At 38.2% G+C, this 26,081-nt stretch overlaps 1 protein-coding gene across 1 annotated transcript in view; it reads right to left on the minus strand.

The window, feature by feature from the left end:
* The window catches only part of BDP1 (B double prime 1, subunit of RNA polymerase III transcription initiation factor IIIB), a 52,868-nt gene that overhangs the window by 16,423 nt on the left and 10,364 nt on the right, over positions 1-26,081 (minus strand). Inside the window, 20 exon segments of the mRNA XM_050913052.1 lie at positions 1,885-2,278; positions 3,264-3,481; positions 4,528-4,744; positions 8,992-9,107; positions 10,611-10,822; positions 12,026-12,212; positions 12,685-12,901; positions 13,631-13,691; positions 13,694-13,726; positions 14,302-14,537; positions 15,713-15,795; positions 16,217-16,376; positions 16,941-17,017; positions 17,185-17,329; positions 18,768-18,844; positions 21,515-21,674; positions 22,662-22,839; positions 23,172-23,456; positions 25,103-25,246; positions 25,936-25,990. Coding sequence (XP_050769009.1) covers positions 1,885-2,278; positions 3,264-3,481; positions 4,528-4,744; positions 8,992-9,107; positions 10,611-10,822; positions 12,026-12,212; positions 12,685-12,901; positions 13,631-13,691; positions 13,694-13,726; positions 14,302-14,537; positions 15,713-15,795; positions 16,217-16,376; positions 16,941-17,017; positions 17,185-17,329; positions 18,768-18,844; positions 21,515-21,674; positions 22,662-22,839; positions 23,172-23,456; positions 25,103-25,246; positions 25,936-25,990 — 3,255 coding nt within the window.

The following is a 26,081-nucleotide window of genomic DNA, read 5'->3' on the forward strand; positions in this document are numbered from 1 at the left end:
CAAAACAGAGCCATGAAGACATATCACTGAGATAAGACAGGCTAGAAGGGACAAAAAAGGCAAAGAAGTCACACTGAATGATAGTGAAAAAAAGAGAAAAATGCTTAAACCTTTGAGCACAATCCCTTTCAAGGCCTTGAACAGAGTCCACTGTTCCCAAACCTCAAGTTTCCTGATGACAAAAAAGTATGCCATTTCCTCTCTAGTGACTGGTCTTAGTAGATATGATACCAAGTCTCAAGTTTTATTCTAGTCTAAGAGTACAATTAAAACATACGCCTGCACTCTAGGCTTAAAATTTCCAACTCTATGAACGGGCCATGGAAGAGTCAAAACATATAGCTTTTGAAAAAAATTGACAGAGATGTAGATGGTCTCTCATTGTCCCTGAATGGACTGCAGCCCACAGAGGACCCATGCTGGAGCACGGGCAAGGAGTGGAGTCCATTGCAATGTCAAACTCTACATCCTGAACCAAAGGGACAAGGGCTGGAGATTTTAATGGATATACGTTTAAACTTTTTTTAACCCATTGTTTGACTTGTATGCTATAGTAAGTACTATGGCAAGAACAACATGAATCAAGGGAAGACAAGTCTCACAAGAAACCAGGCAAGTGCAGTGGTGACTAACCTCAGCTGGCTTTGGCACCCAAAAACTCAACACAACATGCCGCCTCTCCTGACCAACCACATAATACATGGAGCCTAAGGCATGGATGAAATAACTCAAAGGACATTTGATGGGCATTTTAAGGGGGTGGCCCACAGACCCAGCGAATGATATCCACGTATATATCAAAGGACAGGAAGAGAAGTTGTGGTTAATAAGGATGTACTGGATAGTGTAGGACCTGAGCATGACACAAACAATATGAAATAAAGGGTGAAGATTGTACTGGGCACGGCTGGGATGAAGCTACTTTTCTTCATAGCAGCCCACATGGTGCTGTGTTTTGTATTTATGACTACAGCAGTGTTGATAACACACTAGTGTTTTTGCTATTACTGAACAGTGCTTGCACAATGTCAAAGCTTTTGTTTTCCTACTCTTTGCCCCAGGCAAGTAGGCGGGAGGGGGGCAAGAGGTCAGGAGAGCACGCAGCTGGGACAGCTGACCCAAAATGAACAAAGGGATATTCTGTATCATATGATGTCATGCTCAGCAATAAAAGCTCAGGGAAAGGAGAAGGAAGAAAAGGGCATTTGTGGTTATGGTGTTTGTCTTCCAGAGTAACTTTTATGCAGGCTGAGGCCCTGCTTTCCAGGAAGTGGCCTGCCAATGGAAAGTAGTGAATAAATTCCTTATTTTGCTTTGCTTTCACATGCAGCTTTTCCTTCACTTATTGAACTGTCTTTATATCAACGCATAAGTCTTCTTACCTTCCTTCTATTTCCTCCTTGTCCCACAGGAGAGGGCAGTGAGCAAGCAGCTGTGTGTGTGCCTGGCTGCTGGTCAGGGTCAGCCCACCAACACAGTTGAAGTTTCTTGGCGAGGGGGACACCACATCCAGAAACATCTCCCTCATCCCCTCATTTCCTAACTTTCAAATGTAAAATTGAAATGCTCCATTTGTTCCATCTTGGGCTTCAAAACATGTAGTAAGCATGGTAGTCTATGCTTACATTCAATCCCAGTAAACAAACTGGTGAGCACCCTGCAGACCGATATACAGTCTGTAAACATAACTGGACCTTAGACTGATGTCATATTCTGTTCAAAACCAAGTACATGTGCCAAGTAACATCCCTGCTACTTTCAACGCCATTCTTAATGAATTAAACTAAATTGGACAAACCCCAAGTACTCAGAGATATAATTAGAATAAAAGCTGTTTAAACAATCAAAACGAAAGTACATATGCAGAACCCAGCTACATGATACCTCCTCCATGGTTTCCTCTATCTGAACAGGAATAGGTTTCGGAGATCGAAGACCTATAGGAACAAACACTGGAGCTTTGTTTACTTCCTCCGGTGCAAAGCATTCATCTTCATCATCAGGCTCAAAGTCATCTGCCTCTTCCTCCTCCTCCTCCTCTTGAGAAGCCCGAAGGGTCACCAAGGTTATCTTTGAACTTCTGTGCTCCTTCCCAGATTTCTTTCTATGTGTAGTTTTCAAACTTTTGCCTCTAGTAACACTCAGTTTAACTTCTTGCCTTTGATTCCCCTTCTCACTGCATTCAGCCTCACATTCAGAGGCAGAAGAAGCAGCAGTTCTTAGCTCCGAGACATGTTTTGGCAGCGCTATCCATTTTGATGACCTTCTGGACTGCCTTCTAAAGTACAGAACAAAAGCATGTTTAAAAAATAATGAAGTCCAAGACATTCCAAAAAAATGGGGTACCACAAATGAAAACAAACTCAATGAATAAAAATGGATCATTGCGACCAACAATACAATCTATTTACTTCCTAATGTATAGTGACAAAAATGCATCCACATACCATTTGAACAGAAATCCTAATTTCTTCATGTATGCACAAAGTACTGATTGTAAATGTGTATTAAGCAGTTTCAGAGTGTTGGAAAGCTGCACAATTAAATTTACAAGATACAGAATTCTTTGATTAGAAAAGGATGAATTAGTTTTCATTTTAAGGGATGTGGAAGTCACATGCTTTTTACATCATGGGAACATTTCCACTTCTCTGTTGCTAAAGCTATACTAGGAGCCCCAAACTATGATACTTTAGTCGATCAGACTAATGTCTAGAAACTAGACCTGTTAGATGATAACTATCTGCTCCGGTTTCTCAGACAGCAAGCTCTTCAATAATCAGCTGCTTACTGTTTCCCTCCTCAAAATGATGGGCACAACCACTTTGGGCACCAAAAGTAATTCCAAACTTCCCCCAGAAAACACCCTCCTTGGTAAACTGGTAGTGAGGGGAAACAAATAGCAGCAGAGGACACTTCCAGCATGGAGTTTCTGTTCAGGTTAATCCCACAATCCCTGCGCCCCCAATATAGGTACTTCACAGGCCTCTCCTTTGAAGTCAGGAATTCCTGTTGAAACCAAAGGTGGACCCTGGGATGGGTTGGTGGGAGTGCTGTTTGTGTTAATTTTATGAGAGTGCAGGCAGGGTAAGAGACATAGGGATATCTGCATGCATCTCGTAGAGTTCTGATGGAAGACACAAGGAATGACATCCTGCATGCGCTCACATAACATGCTGCAGAACTATGGCTAATAATTATGTTTCTAAAACAAGAGCCAAAACCAATCAGTTGAGCTTGCAAGCCAAAATTAGTTGTTTTACCTTGTGAGATTGTCTGAATTTTTTTCGTGAGAGGTAGAAAGCTGAGAATCATCATCTTGTTCTACTTGACTCTCACTCTCTGATGATATCTCTGGAGACTGGAGTCTACTATCCTGCCTGATTCTTTTACAAGATGTTTCTTCAACAGAGTCTGTAAAATTGCGTTTTCTTGTAGCCTCTGAGAAGGACGCAGCTTCCACTATGTTACTAGAGTTTTGCTGAACAGAGGAGACAATTACTACCATATTAAGAGCCAAACATTTTTAACTGGTTTTGGTGACAAAAAGATTTACAGAACTAAGCTTGAGGTTCTTGAAAACACACCCAGCTGTCATCTCTGATAGCTTAGAATATTTTTCCCTATTTTCTTTAATTTGAGTCTATAGCAGAAATGTCATTAGATGGTATTATCTATGATGCCTGAGTTCCCAGTTCTGCTGCTAATTAATAGACCAAGGCCGTGCTCAACTTATCAAGAGCAGCAACTCTTCAGAAGCTGGAAAGATGAATCATTTTCTAAAACTACTTATTAATTTAAAGAACAATTTGACAGAAGGAAAAAATATTTTTTTCTGCCCTGGGAACAAACAAGGAAGAAAAAACTGCAATAGCTTACAGAACAGCATTTAAATATTATTCAACACACACACACAAACATATCCCAGAACATAACAAACATCAGAAAGCACAGTTCTGTCAACTATGGATACTTGGCTAAAATAATATGTTAACTGAAAGATTTTAGTGATCCATCTAAAAATAAGGAACATCAGATAAACTTGATTCAAGTATCACAACTTTAGACAGAGAAGGAACTAGTCTGGGCTAGGTTAGGCCTGTTGAGTGAATTTAAGCTGAAGAAGGTCTGAACTTTGTTCACATACATTTCAACTTGTAAGTATACTTATATGGATTTTAGGTAGTATCTGATGTTAAGACAGCTGCCTTAGTTTCCATTGTTCAATGAATAATAGACATTAAATTAACTGGTAATAGCGTTAGCAAGTATTTATGATAATGCAGACTTCTGACCATATAAACTGTAAAACTTAAGACAACAGTGTACATTAAATATTTCCACTGTTTTTAGATTCTAAGTTCATTTATTCAGCATCATTTTCAATAGTGAACTAAAAAAAAAAAAGAAAGAATCACATTAACCTTTCCCAGCCATATACTGAATTTCTGTGCCATCTATGGTTTTAAGAACTTAGACACAAGAATTGAGGTATAAATTGGCTCAAAACACATGATCAGCACTTACCTTTAATACACCTGTTTTTTCTAACACCAAACACTCTTCTGCATTTCTATTCTCAGCGTTGTCCTCTTCTCTGTTTTCACATTCTTCAGGATAACCTCTTTTTCTAGCAACTCTCATTAGGTTTGGCCTTGGATTCCAGTGGGGTTCCCTCACTTGATGCAAAGGTTTTGTATCACTCTGTTTGCTTCCTTCTCCAGAACTTAATTTATCATTGGACCTACAAAAATATTTTTCAACTTTTACTTCTCAGGAACTACAAAATACACTCTACAAGCTTGGCTTCCTATCAAATATTTAGTACTTCCAGCTAGAAATGAACTTAAGTGTTCTGCATTTTTATTTGTTTAGTTGGTGAAGTTTAAAAAACATAAAGGAAGAAAAGAACAATGCGAAAAGGAGATAATTTGCTTTTCTGCAGTAGTGGACCTTTCTGATTACTTTTGGAAAAATCTTTTGGAAGGAAAACAACATTAAGAAGTCAGGTAGAGCAGAAAGTTTCAGCTATACCACTGTAGGTTCCCAAAATTAAGCAAGCATAGGAACATTATATTTATTAACGCCAGTGCTCAGGGTACTACTGCTTTTGAACAGGATGAAATTCTTACATCTGTTTAAGCACATTCAAATCAGTGAGATAGAAATCTTGGGCTTTTAAAGCCCAATGTCTCGGGAAAGGGCAAGGTGGAGGATCCAGGGAACTACAAGCCAGTCAGCCTCACCTCAGTCCCTGGGAAAGTTAATGAACAACTAATCCTGGAAACCACTTCCAGACACATGAAAAACAAGAAGGTGACTTGGAATAGTCAGCATGGATTCACAATGGGGAAGTCATGCTTAACCAACTTGATAACCTTTTACAATGAAATGACTGGCTCGATAGATGAAGGGAGAGCAGTAGATAGTGTCTACCTTGACTTCAGTAAAGCTTCTAACACTGTCTCCCCTAACATCCTCATAGGGGAGCTGATGAAGTATAGGCTGGATGAGCACACAAGGAGGTGCACTGAAAACTGAGCGAATGGCCAGGCTCAGAGGTTGGTGATCAGTGGCACAAAGTCTAGTTGGAGGCCAGTAACTAGGAGTGTACCCTACAGGTCAATACTATGTCCAGTCCTGTTCAACAGCTTCATTAATGATCTGGATGATGGGGCAGGCTGTACCTTCAGCAAGTTTAAAGATGACGCAGAACTGAGAGGAGTGGCTGATACACCAGAGGGTCATGGTGCCATCCTGAGGGACCTGGACAGGCTGGAGAAATGGGCTGACAGGAGCCTCATGAACTTCAATAAGGGGAAGTGCAAAGTCCTGCACCTCAAGAGGAACAGCCCCAGGCACCAGTACATGCTGGGGGCCACCCAGATGGAAAGCAGCTTTGCAGAAGAGAACCTGGGTGTCCTGGTGGACACCAAGTTGAACATGAGCCAGCATTGTGCCCTGGCCGCAAAAAAAGGCTAATGGTATCCTGGGCTGCATTAGGAGAAGCGTTGCCAGCAGGTTTGGGGAGGTGATCCTTCCCCCCTGTTCAGCGCTGGTGAGGCCACACCTGGAGTACTGTACTGGAGTGCCCACAACTGGTCACAAGAGAGATGTGGACATATTGGATAGAGTCTAGCAAAGGGCTGTCAAAAGTGAAGGGACAGAAGCATCTCTCCTATGATGAAAGGCTGAAAGGAGTGGGGACAGTTCAGCCTGGAGAAAGAGAAGGCTTGGTGGGAGTAGGTGGGGAAATCTCAATGTATATAAATACCTGAAGGGAAGGTGTAAAGATAGGCAGAGCCAGGCTCTTTCCAGTGGTGCCCAGTGACAGAACAAGAGGCAACGGGCACAAAATGAGACACAGGAGGTTCCTTCTGAACATCAGGAAATACTTTTTCACTGTGAGGGTGATGGAGCACTGGCACAGGTTACCCAGAGAGACTGTGGAGTCTCCATCCTTGGCAATATTCAAAAGCTGTCTGGACATGGTATTGGGCAACCAGTTCTAGGTGGCCCTGCTTCAGCAGGGGGGTTGGACCAGATGACCTCCAGAGGTCCCTTCCAATCTCAACCATTCTGTGATTCTGTGAAAATCTGCCATCACAGAAGCCAAGAAGACTGTAAGGTAAGGCCCTTGTGTTAGCACAAAGACTCTGGGATATGATTTCAACATCAGTTACGGAAGAGATTTTAAGCAGAGGCTCAGACACAGACGGGAACCAGAAGCTAATTTTAGAAAACAGAAAAAGTAAATTGATTTGAGGCTGCTCTGTATCAGTTAAGACTGAGCAAAATGTAGCTTACAACATAACCCAGAACTGTTACATGTAAATGGCACTATCTGCCTCATATTGCACACACATAAAAGCATCCCCACCACCAAAGAACCAGGACACTGCACATCGCCGCATGAACTTCTCCTGCTGGAAAGAAAAAGTGAAGAGACTCAAAAATACACGTTAGACAGCAAGCTCATTTTATGTTACTCTACCTACCACTTCTCAATTATAAGTGAGTGCAAATGGCACTGCTCAGTCTTCCTTTCAATGGTCCACATTCATAGTGCACTGTACCCTAAGAATGTATTACTGAGAAATTCAGACAGCTAAACCCTGATTACTTGCTTCTACTCTCAGCTGCAAAATACCTTCTAAAAAGGAAAACAGCGTTGAGAAAAATTCTGTTAAAAACTCTTATATTACCTCAGGATGCCACCTAGTGACCTTCACAGCATGTAGCATATAAAAACTAGCACAGCTCAGAGCCTACGCTTCAAAAAGCAAGTGCTGTATGAAAACAACTGGACAAATGCACAAAGTTTTTAAAGAGCTTTTTTACTTTGTCAACAGGGAACTGTACCTTTCTGTGGTATCCTGAATGCTTCCTATAGCATCTCTAGATAGACATTCTTCTTGTTCTCCTTTGCTGTGGCAGTTGGGTGATTTTTTAGAGGAACAAAGTACTTCTGACTTCATACTTTTTGGATTTATGTCTAGATTGTCATTCTTGGCAAAATTCCCCACAAACAACAATACTTCCATGTCATCCTTAGATTTGAGAAAAAAACCCCCAAACAACAATATTAGCACAAAATACATCACCTGTAAAATAAAGCATTGCAAGTTATGACCAAGACATTAACTTGAGACAAAGCTTTGCTTAAAAACTTTCCAGTAGTTTATAGCACCCATCACTGTTCCTTGTTCCTTTAGAAAAGATATTTATCTAAAAAACATATACTATAACCAATATAGTCTTTCATGAGCAATGACCAAGGAGTTCAGAAGAAACCCAGCAACAGAAATAGAGCATGCAGGTAACTTATTGATGTACCATGAACATGACTGAAATTCCAAAGTTTAAGTGAAGTCTTTAGATATGTGTCATTAACAGAATTTTAGACGACCTCATACTGGGGTGCAAATATTAAACAAGAATGTAATTCTTACTAGTCCAAAATTAATTTATGCATTTAAAACAGCTTATTTAGATGTCTCAAAAACAGCTGGTGCAGAATCAAACATCAGAAAGTACAGTCAGAAGTATCTGAACAGAATTCTCACTTTTGAGGAAAGAGGTTCCTCAGATAATCTGTCTGTGGCAGAAGACTCTCCTTTATTTGCTTGTTCCTCAACTGGAGCAGCAAGTTTTTGTGCCACTGGAGATTCTTTTTCACTATATGCTCTTTCTAGGTTTGGTCTAGTTCTCGGAGATCCATTCCTTATGAATTGTCCTGATTTCAGAGCATCCAGCTTGCCTTCTTGGGAAGTGGATTTTTCAGCACTAGTGAATTTAAAGCAAACAAACAAAACCAAAAAAAGTCAAAAAATGATGTTACTTGACTTTGGTTGGGAGGAAAAAAAAGCAATTCTGCATTAACTTTTGAATCAACGCTTATAGAAGATGGTTAGAGACTGATATATTGTTTTGTTTAAAATCAAGAAAATTATATTTTCAAATATGTATTTCTCATTTTGGGCATTTATGGTTAATGTATGAGAAGGAATAACAAGATTTTGTCAAGGCATTTTTAACATCAAGAAAAAAGTTGCGTTGCTAACCATACCACCATCAAAGTATCTGCAGTCTAATACATGCTTAAGATCTTATTTTAACAAGAACAGCAGTAAAATAGTAGAGCACACTGGGATCAATGAAAGACAGATCTCTGACATTTTGCAAAGTTTGTATCTGTTACATGTATGATAGCTGTATATGCAAATACAAACCCAATAAAAGAAAAGCTTGGTCAAAAAGAGCTATGAGCTCATACAGATCAAGCGTGTTCCAGATAAACAACGACAAGTAGTTCAGCTCAACTAAAAATGTGTTCTGAAAACATGGGAAGAAGCTGCCTGTAGGCACTGAAAATTAAACATTGGGGAAAGACAGGTAACAAGGAACAAAAGAATTGACACTTGCAAAGGTGTCTCATTATGCACCAGATGAAAGCTTTTCAAACGCAATTTTGCTAAACTCTAACCTCACCTGCTTTGTTCACACAATATGTTTTCAGAAATAAAGGGCACCTGAGGCACCTCTTGCTGTTCCTGTTCCTCTTTGCTCAATACATCTGCTCGACACAATACAGCTTCATTTTCACCCTTTAATTTGCAATAAAAAAAAGCATGAAGAGAATCAAGCAAGTTTTTAAAAGACATGTATTTTATAAAAAAATATAAACTACAGATCTCTGTGCTATTTTCCCAATCTGAGTCAAGAAAAGAATCACATTATATTTATTGAGGGTAATCTGCCTGAGCACATAATTCAATTTATAGACAAGCAGGAACAGAAGTCTTCTTAGTCCTGGGCTACCTAGAGTTAGGCTCTTAAATACTATATGCACCCAAGCATTATGGGTAACACTTTTCTATTTAGCATTCAATCAGCTCTCTATTACATGGAGCACTATGGAAACAAAATACTTTGGCAAATGGAAAAACCTTTGAAAACTGGACACTGCAGAGCACAGCACAGACACACCTAAACCACTGTAACATAACCTCAGATTCAGAAGGGCCTATCAGTTTTAATTCTGTATTTGCCACACTGGTTCCACAAAGAAGCCACCCAAACACATCCCTCAGTACTCCAGGTCTGTGATAGCTTTATTAGTACAGAGGAGCATCAGACCTGCCGTGGTTCTACAGATTTACACAGCACAGAGCAGATGTACGTGCATGGTCCACAGGCCACAGCTCTAGAATAGCCAAAGCTGAACCGCAAGCAACTATCTCAGCTAGGGATGAGCTGACACCGTGGCACTAAGGAGGCTACAGATGCAGTGCACTCATGCTCCTCTCTGGGAACACAGCACACAAGTACTCCAAACTAGCTCTACACAGGTTCAAGAACAAAACCAGCTATAGCCACTCCAAAAAATGAGTCACTCTTACAAAGCTTAGCTACATTTGAGATCTAAGGCAAGTCTATGTAGACACGCCTACATCCATGACATAATTCATGAGCAACCCGCAAAATGGTTACAGAGAGTTCATCATACTATAATGGCTTTTGAGGATTTCAATACCTATTACAGTGCCTAGTAAAGTGTCTGTGGGTATACACAGTGTAGGTGAATGACTCAATTTACCTGTGTAAAGTAGAGGAGTGTCAGGCACTGTAGCGGTGAAGTCAGTCAAAGCTTACCAAATTAGTAAGACTTTTTTTTTTTTTTTTTCAGAAAAAAAGCTATCCTCTGCCTTCTCTTGATACTCTATACTAGATTCCTCAACACAGACTTGATTCATCCAAACAGGAAAGATAAAATGAGCAAAAGCACTAATTTTTATGTATCGCAACATAAAACATTTTTATTCTAGAGTTTACCTTAAATGTGCATAACCCTTTTTTCTATCATGCAATCCAATCAAAATCAGATCCTCATTTTCCTGAAGACACTAATAGTACAAGATGTAGACTTCACTGATTTCATACCTGCAATACCTCAACATACCAGGGTTTGGGGATTTTTTTTTCATCTAGTATGGTGTCTCAGCTTCAGGGAATACAACTTAAATGTTCTAATTTAACTTCATAAAATAGAACATGCAACTTGGAACCGTACTTTTGAAGGCAAAGCGCTTGTTAGTATTAAGACTTACGATGACAGTATTGGCAGACTCATCTTTTTGCAATACCAACTGCTCTGCTTCAAGCTTTTTCTCCCTCTCATTTTCTAATATTTGTAATTCCTTCTTTCCAACAGCTCTCATCAAGTTTGGCTTGTACCTCTGGAATCTGCTCCGCACTAACTGGACAGGTTGAAGAGGTGTTTGTTTACTTTCTCCTTCAGAGGTATTTTTGCTATCAATGCAAAGTCAGACAGAAAAAAAAAGATCCAAAACTTAATACAAAAGCATGTCATTAACAAACAGAGTGTTGTGGTTTAACCCCAGCCAGCAACTAAGCACCACGCAGCTGCTTCCCCCTTCCCCCTCCCAGTGGGATGGGGAGGAGGAAAAAAAGGTAAAACTCATGGGTTGAGATAAGAACAGTTTAATAACTAAAGTAAAATATTTTACCTTTAAAGTAAAATAAAAACCTAAGAATAACTATAATATAATAACAATGATAATTGTAATGAAAAGGAATAGAATAAAAAAGAAGAGAAATAAAACCCAAGAAAAGACAAGTGATGCACAATGCAATTGCTCACCACCCGCTGACGGATGCCCAAACAGCGATCCACCCCTCCCAGCCAACTCTCCCCTGTTTATATACTGGGCATGACATCCTATGGTATGGGATACCCCTTTGGCTAGTTCGGGTCAGCTGCCCCAGCTATGCTCCCTCCCAGCTTCTTGCACACCTGCTTGCTGGCAGAGCATGGGAAACTGAAAAGTCCTTGGCTTAAGACAAGCACTACTTAGCAACAACTAAAACATCAGTGCACTATCAACATTATTCTCACACTAAATCCAAAACACAGCACTGTACCAGCTACTAGGAAGAAAATCAACTCTATCCCAGCCAAAACCAGGACACACAGGTTCGTTATATTTACATATAAAAACAACTGAGTTTTTAGAAGAAACCATGTAAATGTAAAGTTCTGCTGAGTTGAAGTTACAAACACAAAACTTTGTTTCAGCAAAAATTTCAAAGCATTTGTCTCCTAACTACTTCCACAACAGAATTAACTAACTCACTGGAGGCATTAACTTACCATCGGCTTATTAATACAAAGCCAAAGCAATTTTCACATGGTTTCTCCAATAAGCAAACTAGTATTCCTCTGCTTACATGAAATCAATATAGTGTTTCAGATGAAAGAGTTGTAAAATGAATGCTCATTGATTTAATGCTTAGAAGTAACTGAAATTTTAGTATCACTAGTGTCAAAACTATGAGAACTGAGATTTTGTTCAGTACTTTTATTAGATTTTCTTTGCCAGTTAGCAAAGTCTTAGCCAGTTAGCGAAGTGCCAGTTAGCAAAAAAATCCATTGGCACAATGATTTCCTTTTAAAATACTTCCATCGTTACAGTCAAGAAACAAAAGTAGCTAAGCCCTTACCCTGCCTTAGTAGTTGAGGTGTCATCTTGGTTAATTTCAGGTAGACAAAACTTGAGTTCACCATCCTCTGATCTTGAAAATGTCTTTGGGGACTTACAACTTGGCCTCTCAGAAACCTCCTGAGAGCCAAGTGACTTCTGCTTTCCTAAGGATTCCAATGGTTGCAGGACTTCATATTTTCCTGTTTTCTGAAAAATGTAAACACAAGAACCAGAGAAAGTCATGATATTAAAGCAGAAGGAGACATTATGATGTCCACGAAGTTTGGTACTAATCACTCTCTGAAGTGTTTCCTGCAAAAATCCCCCTGTAACGGCTCACTAATAATTTCCTAGTCTTTCCAGGACAAACACACATTTGTTTCTCTTAAACAAAATAGCTTGAAATCTAGATTCTCTTAATACTTTTCTTTCTTCACTGTCAACCCTACAAGGCCACTTCACGTCAGAAAGACATCTGGACACATACCAAGAGATACAGAATGGATGTGATCTTTTTCTCTTCACATGCAACCAAGTGGAAAGTACAAGTTTTCATGTAGAAAATTTTAGCTTTTGAAAAAATTGTTTCAACGAAGATTAACTTTGTATTTTTTAAATCAGTATTTCATTTCACAAACCCAAAACCTCAAATATAACTAAAGAAAAAAAAAAGCCTTACATCTGTATCAGGAAGGATGCTACATTCACTGTCACACTGTGTCAAACTTTCTTCCTTGTTGATATCTTTCTGTGATACACCTTTATTATTTACATTCAGCACTTCCTTTCTACTAGTTGTCATTCTTAAATTTGGTTTTGGTCTCTGGAATCGACTCCTCAGTAGCCTAGCTGGTGATACAACAGTTTTCTCCTCTTCCTTCCGAGGACCAGACTCCCTACAAAAACAAACAAAAGGACAATTGAAGGCATGGGACAACAGTGGTTCTCCAAGTCATGCATGAGATACTTGTATGTAGCTCTCTTCAATACAGTAGCCAAGCACAAAAATCTTCAGCTTTCTTAGAGCAGTAACAGAGTTAATGACATTGTGAAAAAAGATCCAAGAAAAGCACATCGAACATCACGAAAAACCTGTGTATCTTATAAATAGGTGAGCAAAGATAAGATAAAAAAGACGCCATTTCAAAACAACTGCAACTTCCAATCACACTTTGAGAGGAATACAAACGTTTTACAAATGCCTTTGTCTAATCATGTTTAAAACTACCCAGTAGATTTACAGCACAGTTTTTTTGGTGGGGGTTTTTTTTGTTTGTTTGTTTTTTTTAAAAGGACACTTTAATAGGAAACCAAACCCTATACGCAAGGATTTACATAAGCACATAGGGATGCACTGTTAGGACCAACATGGAGAAGATAACTACAGGAACTGAGCATCAGAAAAAATTATTTGAAAACTGAGCTCACAGTCTAAAGATCAAATTAACATCCAACAGCATATAAATTTAGTGGTTTTGAGCTCTTGGGGGTTCATTTAAGTCTAGTATTGTCCTGTTAAACATCTCATTATAGATATAAAACTTGTTGAATGTAGAAGTGTAGAATACCTAGAGATATAGACGGTTTTGAACCATGCCTTCTCTCTGTTTAAAAAATAACCTTACCCTGTATTGAAATCTGAAACCTGTTGCATGACATCTGACAACCCCTTTTCACTTTCATAGCTTTCTGCTTCTGAGGACTTTTCTTGGGAACACTGCCTTGTATGCATTGAGTTCATCTCAGAATCTGTAGAAACATCCCCTTCTAACATCACATTGCATGGCTGAGTGTCTTCTTGAACCGTCACATCCTAAAAGGAATAAAAGTTTCACTCTTAAGATGAAAGATTTGCTCGACCCCTCTTTTAGAAGAGCAGGGGGGAAAGAGAAAGTTTATTTTAGTATCTCTTACAAAAACACTCAAAAAGATCTCTCTTGCTTCCTGTGCGTCCAACTATCAGTAGATACTTTAAAACCAAAAATCTGGGTTTTTTCTATGTACTTTCTATCTGAAGTGGTCTTCTTCCAAGAGACCTTTTTTTCTCTGCACTTCTCTTTTCAGATCTGGCCTCACAAATAACACAAAGTGAGATATAATCCATCTATCCATGGAAAACAGAACCCAAGTGCAAGCATGAGGAAACTTTATGACAATTCAGTTTATTCTGAAAGAATGAACAAAGCATGCAAAGGCTATGCTTACAAATTATGTGGTATGTACCTAGATCTTTGTTACTAAAGGCTTCTACTTAGGACCCAGCAAAACAGTGTGCCTAAGCAACTGCTCAAGAAACTTACATTTTTGAGGTATGCATCATTGTTTTCATCCCTGTGGTGTATCAAACCTTTTTCTACTTCTCCACCTTCAGTTTTCTCCTCTTCAGGATCTTTTTCATCTGTCAGGTCTTTTTGCCTTGCAACAGTTCTTCCCAGATTTGGTTTTGGTCTCTGCACTCTGCCTCTCTTTAGAGGTGTTAGTTTCAGCACACTCTGTTTGCTGTCTTCTTGTAAACCAGCTGTTTCATTAGACCTGGAAAAAGACATAAGATCCATAAGTACATACCACATCTGAAAGTGGGAAGAGTCTTGGAGAAGCGATATTTTTTCCTTTTCTTTTTTAAACAGTTAATGTATACTTATCTAAAATGGAACTATGCATTACTAACTTCATGAAACAATAAAGTTCAAGTGTATCTGCTAGAGACTGAAAAAGTACCTGACAAGCTTAAACTTATGTTTGCCCTGTTCTTTTTCTTTTCCACTGGAGACAGGATACCACACTAGACAGACCTTTTTCTGACCCATAATGGCTCTTCTTGTATTCCTATCTGGTCTAGAGGCAGATGGACCTAATTTAACGAAGGGTTAAAAATCACAAACATTCAGAAAATACATAAATAACTTCATAATCTTACTAACGTAAAAATATCAGATGCACATTATTACAACTGTCAGATGCTTCTATGACTTTTTACCCTGAGCACCAAGTTACACAGCATGTTAATGAAAGAAATAACTGCTGAAGTATTTTGCTGGCAGATTATCAAACCCAGTTTACCTCCCTCCATCCTCTTCATCTATCCCCCTTTAAAAACAAAAGTTTGGGGTTTTTTTTTGTTGCTTTGGGTTTTCTCGGGGGGGGTGGGGGGGTGGGGGTTGGCTTGGCTTTTTTTTTTTCTTTTTTTTTTTTTACTATCTCTCCTGTAAAACATATCCTTTTACACTACAGCTGACATTTCTCCACTGAAGAGAAATACAAGAAACACTTCTTAATTAACATGTGCATTAAATTTCTCACATGTTGGAATTTTTTCTCCTAATACCAGACACCTAACACATAACTACACTTTAAGAAAAAACACTTATTCCTATTGTTTAAATACTTAACCACTGAAACTGATGAATTTCAGTATTAAAGCTAGTGGAGAAGGCTTATTTTAGTTTTCAAGGGACTAACTTTCCAGGGTTTTTCGCATTTATCATGACTGACATCTCATTTGAAAGCACTGCTTTAAAAACAAAAATGTTTAAACTATTTATTTCATGCATTAAAAAGGATTCCTATTCTTCCCTCAATTTCTGTCTCATTGCAGAAGTTTCTTCAGAAACATCTATAATTACCACACTATGCAATACTACCAGAAGCGACAGGGATGGCAAATTGCTGGAGAGCAGCACACGTCTTCCGATTTTTTACATACTTACTGAGATACTGTCTCCAGGACTTTATCACCTTTTTCTGCAGCTTCTTCACTAGTAGCATCAGACCTATTACTTTGGTCAGTATTCTGAATAGAAATAGAACATTAAGACATTAATTCTCTTATATTCATGAAGTACAGCATTACCTAACAGACCAGGTAACTGTCCATACCAGGATACAAATGGATTCCTTGTGACAGACACAGACAATTACAGGGTACATTTCACATAGTCAGAAAGGTGCAGTAAAATCTAGATCAAACAACTAAAGCTGTATTCACTGCAGGACACGAAAGATCATTAGCATCTAGTGTTTGTGTGACAAGCTCCCAGCTTAGCTGAGGCCTCTAAGCAATATTACATTGTCACTGCAGGTTAAGTGGCTGATTTCTGGTTATACTCAGGGTAAAAAAAAAAAGAAAAGAAAAAAGAAAAAGATAACATTGCTGTTGCATCCAGCAGCTTTTTAGCTAACACTATCTCCAGTTACCTTAATCTATTAAATACCTTTTCGGTTTCCCCCTCAGGCTGTGGATGGGACATTTTATCATTTCCTGCATCTTTTTCAGGCTCTTCTTTCCTTCCAGATGCTCTTGTAACATTAGGCTTAAATCTCTGTCGACATCCTCTAACTATTGCCTTTGCAATTACAGTTTTTTCAGGTTCTCTGCAAAAAGGATTCACAACAGCGACATTTACTCCATAATATTCAAGCCTATGTAATATTCAATGACTTGCACAGCTTTCTTTACTGGAATTGGGTTGCCTTTGGAAAGATTTGCACAAACTTACGCAAGTTTCTTCACATGAGAACCAAACTTTGTTTAGTCTTACAGAGTGTGGAAACTCAATTTATCTACCTATTAAAAAGATATGAAGTTATCACACAGGGGAGGAACCTAACTAGACTGCATACCATAGCTGCTTCTGCAAGTGTCAGAAGTGGGAGGAAGGCAAAGCCATAGTCATCACTTCCTCCGCTTCCCCCTCCCAAATTCCAAGCACAGTTGGTACCTCAAAGTAATGCTTTCCTCAACTTTCCAGAAAAGCAGCACATACCTTCTATCATAGTACAACTTAGTATCATCCCAGAAAATGCCAAAGTCAAATTTAAGATTTATATTAAAACTTCACAATTAGTGTTGTCTTTTTATAAGATCACTATATAGAACAAATTAACAATTATAGTCAGTTAATTCCAGGAGACTGGAAAAGTGATCTCAATACTTACTCAGATTTAGTATCCAAATCCATGTTCTCTACTTCTGTGGCTTCATTTCTGTTTCTCCTACTGTCTTCCTTAGAGCACTGGAATTGAAGCAAGGAATATTACTCTTGGACAAGTGTGCAGATACCTCAGAAGCAGTTCTCAGAATACTACTTATTAGGCTGTAGCTGGTCCACAGTATCAGCATTGATCAAAACAGACACAGCATCAACAGCTTAGCATATTAAGCAACGTTCCTCCTTCTGACCTTTTCATCCGCATTCACAAGGTTTGGACAGGAAGTCTCAGCCTCCATTTTCTCTTGGGTTGCTGCTTCTCTCTTTCCAGATGACCTCACTAAATTGGGTTTAGGTCTTTGCAAGCACCCTCTGCCTGACGGCTTTTCAGTTTTCCTTAAGATATAAAAAGAGGTGTTATGTATTATTACTGAAGAGAAACTTAAAGTCTTATATGGTCCAAGATGTACTTCAAGAGCACCACAGACTGCATGGGTAATTCAGCAAGACAATAAACTGAAAAAATTATGTTACCTCTTTCTGATATTAGAAGATATGCTACTAAATGCAAAGAGTGTCAAATAAACCTTAACAACTTTGCTGGCTTTCGGTGGAATCTACACAATACTTGAAGGAAGTGTTTCTTGCTGTTAAACAGGAATACCTCTTCTAGGTATTCACAATTGATGTCAGTGTGAACAGGCTTACTGATGTCAATAGAAATCATAGAAATCTGCTCCAAAGTAGAGCAGGTTTGCTTTATATAAGAAATTTTGCATCTGCCTCTCCTGTCCCTCCATCCCCTTTCAAAGCAATCTAACTCACAAAACTATGAACTGCTGTTTTCAAACACCTTGTCCTACTGCCAACATCCATACATCATTGAAGAATGGGGTACCTACATCAACCTCTGTGTCCTTAACCATTGCAATGGCATGTCCTGGGATTCACACACTGTTTGACAGAGCCCTACAGCTTATCAATAATCTTCAGATTGGGAACTACCACCTTTTCTTACATTCTTCCTAGGACAGGACAAATAAAGCTTTGACAGTCTTTACCATAAGATTGAGCTGCCCTTCAATAAGGGAAAGACAGAAGCATAAAAACAACTTAGCATTAACTAGTAGCCCATCCCTAAATCACCTTTAAAAAAATTATATCATGGAATAGGAAGTTGCTGATCACACAAAAATGGAAACTTCAGGCACAGCCTTGTTTAAACACCACTGCTCAGTTACAGCAATAAGTGTAAGAAGTAGTCACAAAGATTAACTTCATAAAGGAGTGCAGGTAAGACAGAGACAGCTTGGAGTATCTTCTAGAGAGGTGTGTCTCAACTTAGCCTCTTGCACTGAGTTCCAAAAAGCAACAGTTTCCAATTAGGAAGGTATGAATACACCATACACATGATGTGTACAGCTAATAAGCTCCAATGGACACCTACGAATTTCAAAGAATACAGTGATGCCCTTTTATTTTAAAAAAAAACCAAAACAACAACAACAAAAAACTTTCACAACCAAGGTGCACCCACAAAATGGCAGAACTTCTTCAGAGAAATCTCTTGTTCTTGCTGACTGTAGAGGGACTAGCTTTCTTCTAAGCTTAGTTAAGTCTTCCTCCTCGTTCCCATGTAACATTTTAAATCTTAGTCAAAGCATTGCTCCTCAGTGATCAAAATTTCTATCAAAAAATTTCATTGAATGTGGGGAAAAAGTTATCATGATCTACTGTCTAGTCCAACCTACTACAGTCAATCAGAATTATATTCAAATTAAGTAAATGAAGGTTTAGCTCAAGTACCACTGCACGGTAAAATAATTCCACTTACATGATTTCAGACTGAGAATCATTTTCTGACGCACTCTGCTTTTCATCTGGTCTAAGTAAGTCATGTATGTCTTTGTTCTGAGTAAAGAGAAAAAATAATGTTGTAGAAAAGAAATAATAAACATAGAAGAACTCTTTGCTGTAATGTAAAAAGCAGAAATAAGAACAGGATTCACAGAATGGCTGCAGTTGGAAGGGACCTCTGGAGGTCATCTGGTCCAACCCCCCTGCTGAAGCAGGGCCACCTAGAACTGGTTGCCCAATACCATGTCCAGACAGCTTTTGAATATTGCCAAGGATGGAGACTCCACAGTCTCTCTGGGTAACCTGTGCCAGTGCTCCATCACCCTCACAGTGAAAAAGTATTTCCTGATGTTCAGAAGGAACCTCCTGTGTCTCATTTTGTGCCCGTTGCCTCTTGTTCTGTCACTGGGCACCACTGGAAAGAGCCTGGCTCTGCCTATCTTTACACCTTCCCTTCAGGTATTTATATACATTGAGATTTCCCCACCTACTCCCACCAAGCCTTCTCTTTCTCCAGGCTGAACTGTCCCCACTCCTTTCAGCCTTTCATCATAGGAGAGATGCTTCTGTCCCTTCACTTTTGACAGCCCTTTGCTAGACTCTATCCAATATGTCCACATCTCTCTTGTGACCAGTTGTGGGCACTCCAGTACAGTACTCCAGGTGTGGCCTCACCAGCGCTGAACAGGGGGGAAGGATCACCTCCCCAAACCTGCTGGCAACGCTTCTCCTAATGCAGCCCAGGATACCATTAGCCTTTTTTTGCGGCCAGGGCACAATGCTGGCTCATGTTCAACTTGGTGTCCACCAGGACACCCAGGTTCTCTTCTGCAAAGCTGCTTTCCATCTGGGTGGCCCCCAGCATGTACTGGTGCCTGGGGCTGTTCCTCTTGAGGTGCAGGACTTTGCACTTCCCCTTATTGAAGTTCATGAGGCTCCTGTCAGCCCATTTCTTTGTCTTTTAATTGGCTGAAGCTGATAACAGACTCCTTAGGCAATACCAGCTATCATTACTTTCCAAGTCTAGTATTTAAATTATTTTCCTGGAGAGCACTGACCATCACTCTGAAAATGAACACAAAATTTGACAACATAGCAAACTAATCACAATTATAGCAAAGATTTTATGAAATCTATTTAGTGAATTTAGGTAAAAGCCTACTGCATAAAAACATTATTTCTCTACTTTATTTACCTCTTTAATAATATTAATAGAATCATGTTTCACATCACTGGTTGGCTGAGTATTTCTAGTTTTAGGTCAGTGATTATGTTCATAAATAAAGTAAATTAACCACAGCAGGGCAAGAGAATTAGAACTGACATAAAAGGTCTTTTGAAATTATCAGTTTTAGAGATTATTATGCCTTTTTCTCATGTCAAACAGCCATAATTAATCAGCCAGAGAGCTTAACTACTCAGGCTACTGACACCACTATAACAGGCTGGTGTATATAGCACATTGTCCTGTTCAGTTCATTGATTTTTATAAATATTATTCCAACTAATATCAGGAGATTGTATTGTTACAACATTTCCAACTACAGGCATTTAGCATTTGTGAAGATCCTACGTAGCTGATTTTCCATTAAGATGAAGATGTTATTTTAGGTAACAGAATCTAAAATAAAGGACAAAGGACAAATACTTTGTTCATCACATTAGGGAAACACTAACACTTAGAATTTCCTAATCTCTCACCACAAACTTTACCCATAAGATCATCCTTGGTCTTACAAAGCACACAAGAAAGTAATTCATTCCCCCTCAGCACAAGTCTTTAAAGACTAGGATATTAAGTTCCAAAAATGACAATGATGCAAGGATAGAAGCATGATCAGAGAATGGAACTTTCTCTACATGAGGAGAAACGTAAGATTAGAACTCTTCAGCTTGAAAATAATATTGTTGGAAAGAGGAAGAAGTGGCATTATAAACAAGAATAGCTTTGAGAAGATGAACAGGAACATAACAATGGAAGTACAGTGCATCTTAAGCTACCAGGCATCACGCTTAAAACAATGCAAAGAATATACTTTTTTTATTAAGTAAGTAATTAAAGGAATGAACTCTCAGCCGCAGTATGCAATTCATCACAAAGGTACAGATAGATGCAAAAAAGCAGCTAGACAAACTCATGAGTAAGAGGTGCATCGAGGGCTTCAAAAGAAGCCAGACGCAATCTCAGGAAGTTTCTAAACTGCTGGACCCGATTAGAACATACCCAAAGAAAGATCATTCCATCTTGGTCCAGTTTCTTATCTTTCCTGAAACACCTCATGGCAGTCAGTATTCATAGACAAGAGTTTACACAGGTTTCCTTTCTGAGGCAGCACAAACAACCCAATGCTCATCCTGCTCAAATCAGTTTCCAACATCATGCTAGTGAGCGTACACCAGCAAAATCTTTCTCCAAGGTTTTACTGTTGATATTGTACTGCTTCACTTTTGAATAACTAAACTGTTCAGCTGTTTAAGTTGTCTATGAGATAAGCCAGGCATACACAGTATACTCTCTGAATAAATTTAGTATAACAGACAACCCATTAAAGCCAGCCAAATTGATAGTATTTAAATTTTGGTTACGTTCTCAGGCTTGCTGCCTTTTTTTCACCTAGTGGTAAAAACATCACAAAAACAACCAAAAAATGGCTCTGATTTACAAAAACACTTTTAAGGGTAGAGGAAGATCTTAAGTAAGAACTACATAAAAAATAAAAATACCTTTGTTTCTCTTGTTTCTTCAGATTGTCTTTCTTTGCTTCTAATCTTTGAAACCGGTAACTCTGAAATCTGGCTTTCCTGTGATGTATCATTTCTAATATCTACGGTTCTCAGTTTAGCGGATTCCGTTTCTAGTACAACTTCATTGCTATCTTCAAAGCTGAAATCAATAAAAGCACAAAAACATTACTGTATTTTAATAAAAAAAGCTAATATTGTTTACAGATAGATCAAGATGCACAGAAAAATTATGCAATTTTGCAACTAACTACATGTGTTTCAGAGAATCTGACAAGTTTTAGTGATATTTGCAGCACATAAGCTTTAAAACAACTTTTGTAGTTTTGCAATGCTATTACACGAAGATGTTAAAATCCCATCTGAACATTCTAGACTAGATAGTTTTTTAAAAATAGACTTTACTAATATAAACACTGTATGCAGAAGCTTTTTTTCCCCCTGATCTTCTGTAACAATCTATACTGAATTCAAAGACAAATACTGTTCCTTCATATGCTTCCAATGAGGTATTAAAGCACACGAAAGTTTCTGGGAATCTGTATCAAGTAAATACAACAATTAACACACAAAATTCTGAAGTAGCACTAACAGCTTCATTAATGACTTTTTAGAATTACCCCTTTCTTATATAACAAGTTGAATAAAACAAACATTCAGATTCTTTCTAGTAAAAGAATGCCCAAAAGCTTGCCTCCCACCCAGGTTCTACACAAATAAAGTCCAAGCAACATTCCTTTCCCACCAGAACCATCTTATTAAAAACATATTAAATTCCAAGTGTATAACAACACTAGTTAGCAACATTACCAAGCAGTGCTTTGAGAGAAGTATTAGGAGTTAGGATAAGCCAATAGTCCTCACGAACACTCTAAAAAAAGTGAAAGCCATTTTGGATGGGATTTTAGTATTAATGTAAACTAATTTTGCAAGGGCAGCCCATCAGGGCAGAGAACATATTGAGAGTGTAAATTCAAAACAGCTTACTAAAACCCAGGACAGTCCTCAGAAACCAAAAACCTGCCCATTCTGTGCCAGTTAACATGATGGTAAGCATGAATAAATAAAATCAATATTAAAGCTTTAAACTATTTTTTATTTTGCCTAAGCTTCCCATTGTAAACATTACCTGCATAAATTGACATCACTTTCTCTCTCCATTGTGTCATCCACTGGTAAACAGGACTCCAATCTCTCTTCCTCTGTAACAGCAGTCTCATATTCTTTTTCTTCAACAACACTATCCAGTTCTTCTCTACAGGTAGTATGACCATCATTGTTTGCATCACATATCACTTTTTTTTCTGCTAACGAATAAGAATGAAATCAATTTGGACATTCTGGGCAACATCTTAGAATTCCAATTCTCAAATCCTAGCTACAGTGAAGCAAGAGTTAATTTAAGACAAAACATCCCAGTAGAAAATGCCTAAGTATTACAATTTAAGAGAACTGTTCTCAGCTAAAATAAAATATGTTTAGATTTAATATGAAAGCTGATTTTGAAAGGCATTGTCCCACAACCTCCCAAGGCAGACCAGTGATATACATCAAAACCCAAGTTCTTGTTTTAAGTTTGCAATGTCTTTATATAAAATTTATATTTGAACATTTGAAAGTGAGCATTTTTGCCTCTTACTTTTCTTAGAGGATTTCCCTTCTTCAGCAGTTTTTGAAGGGACAGCCATTTCTTCTGGAAGATTCTCCACTTCCTGTTCAACATCATCTTTTCTCTTCTTTTTTCTCTTCTTTTTTGCTAATGCTGGCTCTAATGCAACCTGTTCTTCTGCCTGTTCAGAAGTGCCCAAAGATTCCTCATTTTCTTTCTCAGCTGTTACAGCATCTGCTTCCGTTTCTGCATCAGAAATTCTGGCTTCCTGAAGATCATCTTGATCATTAGCAGTTTCTGTGCTGGCAGCTTTTGCTATTGAGACAATATGGTTCCTGGTTAATAGACTGGTAGAGTATTAGGAGCCATAAATTGCAAAGATATTTCCACTAGCAACATCTTGTGAATTCATACATCACTGCCAATACTCTGCCAGGCATATGGGCAGGACCATGAGAAGTCAGTCACTGACTTAACAGAAAAGCTGCAGCATAGATTAACTTCAACACTAAACACAAAACATATTCTGTACATGGGACAACACTTCACCAGGGTAAAGTCAATATAAGATGTAAAGCCAATTTAGTAAATGTTCTTGTTCCTATACTTTTTAGCAGGTTACATAGTCACTTTTGGATCCAGGAAAAACAGGCATTGCTATTCCTGAAAAGAATATCATATCTCTGCAGAAAGAGGTGATGACGGTTGCAGAAAGTATGCCATGAAAAAGTAATTTTGATCAATAAATGTATTGCAGTTAATCATTCTTATTCACCTAAGAAAGCTGAATTATTATCTGGCTAATAATTCAAAAGTTCTTTTCTGGGTTTAACAAGTTTATAATATTCTCCTCCCTCCCCTTTTCAAGACATTTTGTCTCAATCTTTTATTTATGCAGAACATCAACCACCAAGAACCTTTCCCTATCTTTTTTATTATTCTTATACGAACTTGTTCCCCTGTAATTAAGAAATCCAAAATGCAAGAGAAGTAGAAAGCATACTCACACTGCTTTACACATAAAGTACCTTTAATCTACCATTAAAGTCGACAAACAGAATTTCTTTATGTGGCTGTAAGTCCTAATAGGTGGACATTTTACTTAATCAAATCTGAAATCAAGGCTACAGAAAAGCAGCAACTATGTCAATTTTGAGAATTAAACAGCAATGTTGCTTCCTAGCTGGCATCCCCTTTAAAAAGGTTGTTCACTTGTTTGTTCCACAAGACCACTTACAAGAAAATGGGTCCTTGTGGAACAAACAAGTGAACAACCCCACAGAATTAGCAGGGAATTTATGAAATGGTGTCAGTGTAACTGTTTTTAATTTAAGCACTTCTATGAAAGGTCCTTTCACAGGTACTGAGGTAATAAGACACGATATGGTGATCAACAGTAATTAAACATAACCTTTATCCTTTATTTTGAACAGATCAGAAAACGAAAACAACTTTTACAACACTCCCTGAAAAGAATCACACTCTTCAGACTTAGGTAGTCAAACTATAATTAAAGGAGAAACAGAACCCTTAAAAGAAAAGGGTTTTAAATGTAAGAAACATTTACATTAGAAGTCACAGAAGACCTTGCCAAAAATATGGTTTTGGCCCAAGGATTCTAAAAGTGAATTCGTTAGCAACTCATGAAGTTACTTATCAACTGTTAAATTAGAATATCCCATTTAGAATATCAGTGCTTCAGACCGTGGAAGAGCACTAATCTCAGTGTGGTCTCACATTCCTGCCCAGAGAAAACGCACCTCAGGAAACTGGCTGCTACCAATTATTAACGTCCCGCACATCAGTAAACTACATCTGAAAAAGTTATGCTATGAAGCCAGGATCCTCTTGCCCTGTCCGGAACACGGAAGGAAAAGATTCCCTATGTGATTTTGCCTCTGCTAGCAACACATTACTGACCACTGCTCTGTAATGCTATCTCAGGCATTCTTTTGAAGTACCTTTTGGCTTCTTCCGAGGCCTTGATAGCTTCTTTTCCTTTGGCTTCTGGCTTTTAACAGTCTTTTGCTTCCTCTTTTCCTCATCTGCTAAGACCTTCTCAAGCAGCTGGGCAAAGAATTCAAAATCAAAGGGCCGCTTTTCTTCTATCAGATTAAAGCAAAGAAATAGAAAAGATTTCAAAGTTGATAATTTTTCCAAGTTTCTGCTTTGTAAAATAATCAGTGGTACATGTTATGATGTTAAAAAGTAAAGGTTATATAAATTTAAACAGAGAATTCTTTTTGAAAATACTTTCTGTATCACTTGAGCAGGGACTAGAGTTGACATATATATATATGGGTTATGGTAGCTTCGCTTTAAAAAACAAACAGTAGAAAGGTTACAGTACTTAGTAGTTAAGAAAATTTAAAAGTGACAAATACACGAATTGTACCACAGTATCAAACAACATATTAACATGCTGCTCTAGGACTTCTGTAGCTCATTCAAATAACACACAAAGCCTTTAAGGATTCTCAAAGCAGTTTCCAACAAGTAACTGTGCTAGAAATTCCCATGAATCAGAATAATCTTCAACTGAATATATACAGAAAAGTTTATATTAATCTTATTTATCAGATATAGAGAAAAGCCAGAAATAAAACCTAAAAATCTTTACTGTGAACCATGCTTGTTATAAAAACCTAAGATTTCCCAGTTTCTGAACTCACCTATGAGCAAAAACTTTTTCTTATAATTAATTCAAGCAAGGCAAAGCACAAAAATTACCATGAAAAAAGATGACTACCATTTAATGACTCATTGTAGGGTGGGGTACATTCACTTTACTTACTGAAAGCTTTGTCTATCCTCCATCCATTAGCTTTTTCCTCACGTTTGAACTTGTTCTAAAAGCAAAGGTATAATTGTCTTTTTCAGTAAGCAAGAAATGCAACAATATATTGTACAAAAAAGCACATCAAGATAAGCATTCTTCAA

Source organism: Gymnogyps californianus, chromosome Z (assembly GCF_018139145.2).
Source record: "Gymnogyps californianus isolate 813 chromosome Z, ASM1813914v2, whole genome shotgun sequence".
NCBI lineage: Eukaryota > Metazoa > Chordata > Aves > Accipitriformes > Cathartidae > Gymnogyps > Gymnogyps californianus.